Below are 8,274 nucleotides of genomic sequence, written 5' to 3'. Positions count from 1 at the left end.
TTAAAATAATTAAGGATTTTATTCATCATGTCATAATGTTAAAGAAAGATGACTTCGGATAAAAAATTGAAATATTCTGTGTCTCTTGGGATTTTGTCACAGCTCTAGTGATGAATGATGTAGCTCTTCTAAAATCTCTTTCTTTACAAGGATCTTTTTTTTTTTTTTTAATTTGAGTCTATTCTCAGGGTGCTTACTTACGCAATTGAAGGAAAATAACCTTAAAAAGTGAAGAAGCATGGGCAGGAATACTGTCATACTGTGTCTGGGAAATTTTTGTATAAGATTATATTCTGCAGCTAAAAAAAAAAATCCAGTGAAGTTCATGCTATTCTTGCTCTGAACCTGTGCCCACAGGTGTTCTGAACCTATTACTTCACTTTGCAACCCTAGTACTTCCATAAGTATTCATTTTTCTTGTTTTTAATGTGTGTATAGTAATCTGTTTGAAGTTCAGAAGAGGTAACATGAGTGAAGTGGACAGACTGAGAGTATTATGAACATTAGCTGTTACTGTTATGCTCTGGAAGTCCATAAAAAGAGATAGAAAGGAGAAGACCCCAACAAACCAATCCTCTCTTAGTCACTGTATCCCATCTTCTGGAGGAATAGGGAAGCACTGGGATATGAGGTTGGTTTTCATAAATAGAGGCACCATGCAGAGGAAGAGGGTTAAAGTAATCACCTCTGTAAAAGTGTTTAATGATGACAACCTGGGATAAAGTAAGTCTGAGTGTTATCACAGCATATAGTATTCAAGTATGTCAAGCTTAGGAGTGAGGCCCTTGTGTCCAAATCCTGCTTCTGCATTGTGTCATGTGGGATTGGTTTCTTAAGCTCACCACAGGTCTGTCTCTGTATAATGGGTATCTCAGATGGGTTGCTTGAGCATGGATGTGCTCAGATGTGCTTAGTTGCTCAGTTGCTCAGTCGCCCAACTCTCTGCGACCCCATGGACTGTAGCCTGCCAGTTTCCTCTGTCCATGTGATTTTACAAGCAAGAATACTGGAGTGGTTTGCCATGCCCTCCTCCAGGAGATCTTCCCGATCCAGGGATTGAACTAGGGTCTCCTGCATTGCAAGATTCTTTACCAGCTGCCCTACCAGGGAAGCCTGAGCATTGATTTAAGTCATATTAAATAACATGGGACCATCTTAGAATGTAGCTGGTGCAGGCAAGTGCTCAAGAACTCACATTCTCAACAGTATTTTTCATAAACTGTTAATCATTCTTTTTTCTTTTTTAATATTATTTTTGTCTGTGCTGAGTCTTCATTGCCGTATGCAGGCTTTCTCTAGTTGTGGTGTGCAGGAGCTACACTTTGTTGCACACTATGGGCTCTAGGGGCTTCCCAGGTGGTGCTAGTGGTAAAGAACCCATCTGCCAAGGCAAGAGATGTAAGAGACGTGGGTTCAATCCCTGTGTTGGGAAGATACCATGGAGGAGGGCATGGCAACCCACTCCAGTATTAATACGTAGAGAATCCTCTGGAGAGAGGAACCTGATGGGCTACATTCCATAGGGTTGCAGCGAGTTGGACATGACTGAAGTGACTTGGCACATACGAGTGGGCTCTAGGCACACGGCTTCAGTAATTGCAGCGCATGGACTCAGTAGCTGTGGCGCATGGGCTTGGTTGCTCCTCGGCATGGGATCTTCCTGGACAAGAGATAGAACCCATGATTCCTGGATTCTTAACCAGGAAAGTCCTGTTAATCATTCTTCCCTTAAACTAGCTGCCAAAATGCATGCCTTTTCAGGCCCACTTATTCTGAAGAAAATAAAATACCAACCTGTTATATAGGGTGGGGGAGGGTAATGCTGAATAAATTCCCCTTCACAGGTACGTGAATTTGACTTCTGAGCTATAAAACAAAAAGGTGAGCAATTCAGATTAAAATTATATATGGGCCTAGAGATATTTTAAGAACCTCATCAAAATATAAGAAATTTTTACTGCATTCCAACAAAAATTTGTTTTAAAACTGACTGCCTGAATAATTAAAATAAAAAACATTTCCTAATATTTTGGCTCGGTCAGAGACAATTAAGTGTTTGAGGATTATTTCCACATGTTCTGCTTTGAGTCTTCCTGTTGGGGCAGATCTAAAGAAAGGAAGAGAGGCCAGTGCCCGTTCCATTCTGACCCCGGACATTGAAGTCAGGGTGAATCAGGCCATTGGAAGTCTGATGGTCTTTCAAGGGACAAAAGGTGGCTTTTTTCACCTCTACAAAACCTTCCAACAATGCAATAACAATGAAAGGACTTTCTTTATACCAGTGAAAAAATTTTTATTTTCTTTCATAATTAATAAAAATACATACAACCATTTTATGCTGAAACATTAAGCAAGTTGTTCATCCTCTCGGATATAAGGATGCTTTCTTGCAGACTTTTTCTTCTTTGTCTTTAAGAAGCAGGAATGTTTGCTATAGCACTGCAGTTCAGAACAAGGTGAGCCACAGTGGGAAAGAGGCACAAAGTGATGCAGGCACAGACACGCACATTCTACCTCTTGCCTGGTTTAGAAGCAAGGGTGGAATAATTCATAGCCTCATCTGTGTCTAGAATTTTATTCTCACCTCTCCTTCATTCAGTAACACATTCAAAGCTTCCACACATCTTTCTCACATTTATTTTGTGCGTTTTCTTTCCATTTCAGACCTATTTCATTCCAGAACTTCTTTTAATAACCACATGTGTACTATTAAAATAATGCACTCACTTTTTTTGCTTCCTCAAAAAAATCTTTTTTTAAAAAAATTCTAAACCTAAAGAAATGTTGATTCTTGGAAATGCTGTCTTTACTATACCACCCTGTTTAAGTCTGCAAGTGCCCTTTGTAGCCAGAGTAGACAAAAAGCTGAGCCACTCATTTCTACATCACATCTCATGCACACATCTTTGCTACACGTGATTCTACATAAATGTTCCTTAAGATGCCTAGTCTTGCTCCTGCTTTGCTCACACTTTTTCCTGTTTTTGAAGAAGAATTATTCTCTTCTTCCTTCCTAAACACTGTCAATATTCCAAAGGCTAATCATTTCATTTCCCACATTTCTTCATCTAATCCACAGTGACTCCCCTAGAATTCCTGGAATATTTAGTATTCACCCTCTTTTGCTTCAATAAATACCATCTTACAAGTTTATTATAGTTGTAGAGTAAGAAAACATTATGTTCTCATTTGTCATTTAATTAAAATGTAAATGCAGAGTAAGTTTGAGGTAAATTTTTTTCTGGATCTTTAAAGGAAAGTTGGCATTATCGCTTAGAGCTTATTTTGATTGCTAAAACCACCAAATTAAGCTTGAAGATGGATGAGAAGAAAATTGAAGTAATTTGGGGGAACAACTACTTTTTCTTGTTTTATTGAGACAAAATTGACATATAACATTGTGAAAATTTAAGGTAGATTATGTAGTGATTTTTATATATATATAATATATATATACAAATGATTACCACAATAAGATTAGTTAACATATGATCATCTTATATAATTTTGTTTGCTTTGTCTTATCTTTGCCTTTTTTATGGTGAGAACTTTTAAAATTTACTCTGTCAGTAACTTTCAAATATAAACATGTAAAATAGTGTTCTTAACTATAGTCCACCATGCTATTCCCATTATCTTACTCGTCTTATAACTGGAAGTTTATATGCCTTGACCGTGTTTACCCTTTTCCTCACATCCCACCTCCTCCATCTTTGCAAGACACCAATCTGTTTTCTGTTTCTAAGACTGTTTTTTTTTTTTTTTTCTAGTTTTCACATTTAAGTGAGATCATAAACTACATTTATGAAGGGGAAAAAAATCCTGCCAGTAGGGCACAGAAAGAAATGTTATGAACTGGGATATTCTAAACCAGTGGCTCTCAAAAACTATAGTGTAGATCAGACACATATTGTTTGACCTCACTCCAGAGTTTCTGATTCAGCAGGTCTGTGTTGTTTCCCAAGAATCTGAATTTCTGACAATTTCCCAAGTCATGCTTGTGTTGCTGGGCAAGGAACACATTTGTGAACCACAAGTTCAGCTGAGTAGAGAAAATTTGGTAAATAAATAAATAAATAAAGGTGTGTTGTAAATCTCAAGGTGAGTTCACAGAAAGAAAGTAAGGCTCACCTTATTCTTGGATAATAGTGATAATAGAACGACATTTGTAAAATATCTTAATTTTTGTTTGCTGGTTGATTGGCTAATTTCATGACAGAATAAATTAGGGGGGTTTAAGGAGGATGTAGGTATATAGAATTGGAAGGTAGCATACATCAACCATGCTTTTAGGAGGTAAGAATTTGGTGTAGGAGAAATTACAATGATACTCAAATAGATAGAAGATCATGAGAGAATTTTTCCAGGAGAGAACTATGCAGGGTACTGTATTGCTGGAACTGATTTTGAAAAGTTAAATTCAACTTATTACTCAAAGTTTTAATATTCCCATGTCACACAATGAGTTACTTTGTATTTTCATTGCTTTGTGATTATATCTAATGATTTGAAGTAGAATGCAAGTTTTCAGAATTTTTCCCATAGAGCATATACAGTTATAATCAACATTAACATTTTGGATGAATTTGTAAGTGGTTGTCTGAATAATGAAATTCAAAATGCATGAGAGAGAGAAAAAAAGTAGAGAGTGAACCCTTGGGGCAGAAGAATAAGAGAAAAAGAAAAAAAAATTGACTTTAAGATCAATAATATAGTATATGAAAAATAAGTTGTTGCATTCACTGAGTTGAGTAAACAGTTATTAGATTAGGAATTCAACATGCTAGGCAAAAATCCTGGATCTGCTTAAGATGGCCTCACAAGGGAATTTTGTATAAATTATCTCTCCTGAATAACAGTAATAAATACACAAATTAAAAGTTTTACTAAAGGGCATGGAGTATCCAGGGCTTCCCCAGTGGTGACTCAGCTGTAAAGAATCCTCCTGCAATGCAGAAGCTGCAGGAGCCATGGGTTCTACCCCTGGGTGGAAACAATCCCCTGAAGAAGGGCATGGCAACCCACTCCAGTACCCTTGCTTGGAGCAGGAGGCTTCAGTCCATAGGTTCGCAAACAGTATGTCACGACTGAAGCAACTTAGCATGCACGCGTGCACACATGGGGTGTTTGCATTGTGCGTCACTACACTATGACTTTCAGAAGATTGGCGCCATTCTTCTGAAGCAAGAGAGAAAGAGTGTTTCTCATTTAAACACCAAGGAGGACATTTAATTCTCTCCATCATGTAAATAATGGGGTAACCTGTGATTAAAAAAGAATGAAAAAAATAAATAAATAAAAGGGAAAAGGAAAGCTGGCCAAGCAGGTGTGAATTAGGAGAGTATATTGCCTCAGATAGTTAAGTAGGAGATGTAGCTATAAATGCATGATTCATTGAAATGATTTTGGAAAGACAACAGCAGTAATGTTGAAGATCTGATGTAAAGGTAAAAACTTCTTACCTGTTTGAAGTTAACATTATGCTGAAAATGTAAAACTGTTCTGTTCTACCTGTGAGTAGTATTTAGTTAAATAAAATATAACACAAGAAAAAACTCGAGACTGTCTAAATTTTCTGTTGTCTGAGTTCCTAATAAGTTGTCTAAATATTTCTATATAAGACCTCTTAAGCCTTTTCATAAGGTTTGACTCTGAGTATCAGCAGTTGTCATTCATGTCAAGTGCTAAAGTATAATTTTGGAAAAGAGGATAAAATAATTACTCTTATACACATATGAAACAAACACAGGTCAAAATTTTTTATCCAACTCATTAAAGTCAAGTAAAGTCGCTCAGTCGTGTCCGACTCTTTGCGACCCCGTGAACTGTAGCCCACCAGGCTCCTCTGTCCATGAGATTCTCCAGGCAAGAATACTGGAGTGGGTTGCCATTTCCTTCTCCAGGGGATCTTCCCAACCCAGGGATCGAACCCAGGTCTCCTGCATTGCAGGCAGACGCTTTAACCTCTGAGCCACCGGGAATCTGCAAGATATAATTATAAGTGGTTCAAAAGAGAAATCAAAGAACTACACACTTGAAGGCAGAAAAAGAATGCTGAAGTGAATTTGCAAGTAGATGTATAAAGGGTCTAACTATAAAGCAAAATGAATAACATCTAATTTGTATTTCTATGAACAAGAATAATTTGCTGTAGACTATTCCTGCAACTTCATTAATTGAAATTACTTCAAAGACAATAAAATGCAATGATGATCCAACACACGTGTGCACACACACACACAGAGTTTTCTCATTTCAAAGGTTTTCACAGTTTTTCTGACTCTGGCATAAGGAAGAATGATTTAATGAGTAGAGAAAATGCTTGTTGAAGGTTTTCTTGTTGAGAAGCTATGCTAGTTGTTTTTATATGCATTGTCCAATTGTATTAGAATAATAATCGGACAAGAAAGCTTACTCTGGAATTTGAGTCAACCAATGCTTAGATAATTCATTAGAAAGTAAGTGAGTGGCTAAGTTTAAATTTGTGTTTAAGACTGATTGATCAAAATCCACTGCCTCTCTCACTACATATTGTAAAATAAAGTATGTATAATTTCACTTGAGTGAGATACAGAGAATTAGGCCTTAATCCACATAAAATTATGAAGTAGATGATTTGAACCGGACTGGCACCCTGTTCAGTCATACTACTATGTGATCACTGTGGTAAAATAAACTCATTGGAACTTGCTATTAGTTTCATGAAGTCTCAATTATTCTCTCAGACATGAATGTGAGTGGGAGAAAGGGAAGTTAAAATGGAACAGCAAACCCTCTCAAGCTGAGTCTCAAGTTGTTTACTTTTGTTCTTTTTCTTTTAGAGTAAGTCAGTGATTAAATGTCAAAGAAATGGACAATTTTACCTCTAGGAGCACATTTTTTCTAATGGGATTCAGTGATATTCGGGAGATCCAGATCTTTCATGCCGTGCTTTTTTTGCTAATTTACCTGGCAGCTCTGCTTGGGAATCTTCTTATCATCACGCTCACCACCAAGGATCCTTGCCTCCACACGCCAATGTACTTCTTCCTGAAGAACTTATCCTTTCTGGATGTTGGCCTCATTTCCATCCCTGTCCCCAAATCCATCATGAACTCTCTGACCAATGACAACACCATTTCATTCTTTGGATGTGTTTCACAGGTGTTTTTCTTTTTCCTTTTAGCCACTACAGAAGTAGCGCTACTCACAGTCATGTCCTATGACCGCTATATTGCCATCTGCCACCCACTCAGGTATGACATTATCATGAGCTATGGAGCCTGTGTGCAGATGGCTGCCTCTTCTTGGCTCAGTGGAAGTCTCAATGCAATTCTACACACAGCTTTTACCTTTTCTACACCCATGTGCGGATCTCCTGAAGTTCATCAGTTCTTCTGTGATGTCCCACAACTGCTCTCTCTGGCTTGTTCATTTAACACTGGGGAATTAGTAGTCATTGCGCTCAGCCTAGTGCTAGATTTTGGCTGTTTTGTGTTTATTGATATATCTTATATTCACATCTTCTCCACTGTGCTGAGGATACCCTCCAGACAAGGCAGATCCAAAGCTTTCTCCACATGCTTGCCACACCTCATTGTTGTGACTTTGTTTCTCTCTTCTGGATATTTTGCCTACTTATGCCCATTACCCAAATCTCCATCACTTTTGGATTTGTTAATTTCAGTATTCTATACTGTGGTGCCACCCATCATGAACCCCCTTATCTACAGCCTGAGAAATAAGGATATGAATATGGCACTAAGGAAACTGAAAATAACTGGATGTTTTCAATCAAATTAGAAGAATTAATTTTACATCCATTGTGATCTTTTAATTCACTGACATAATTATCTGAGACATTGATGGTGCATTCTGATAGTAATATTAAATGTGTAGAGAAAGATTATCATGAAAAATTTGGTTTTACTTATTGAAGTGATACTAATAAGCATGATGCCTGTTGAGACCAAATGGATGATAAAACCAATAGGGTTCTAATTGAAATTGTAAAGATATATGTTGTTCTTATGTTTGTCATCCTAATGGAAACATCATTTTATGTGACAACTGGCAAACTGAGCAAGGTGCTAGGACTTCAGATATAAACTCGGGCCCTTGCAGGCAAACCAATTTTATGGTCACTTTTAGCAAATGTGATACCTGAAATTCCTTGTTGGATGATGTATATAATTCATTCTCAAATTAAAGAAACCAGGTAGAGGTGAAGTGAACACTGCAAAACATTGCAAATATAAAAAAATGCAACTCAATTGTACAAGTTAAAATGGCCAA

General features: G+C 37.2%; 1 protein-coding gene across 1 annotated transcript; it reads left to right on the top strand.

The window, feature by feature from the left end:
* LOC102191325 (olfactory receptor 14A16-like) lies at positions 6,850-7,782 on the top strand. Its single transcript, XM_013965433.2, has one exon. The coding sequence runs from the start codon at positions 6,850-6,852 to the stop codon at positions 7,780-7,782; it is 933 nt and encodes a 310-aa protein (XP_013820887.2).

Source organism: Capra hircus, chromosome 7 (assembly GCF_001704415.2).
Source record: "Capra hircus breed San Clemente chromosome 7, ASM170441v1, whole genome shotgun sequence".
NCBI classification, from domain to species: Eukaryota; Metazoa; Chordata; class Mammalia; order Artiodactyla; family Bovidae; genus Capra; species Capra hircus.
The sequence above is the reverse complement of the archived record's forward strand: the minus strand, read 5'-3'. Positions and strand labels throughout refer to the sequence as shown.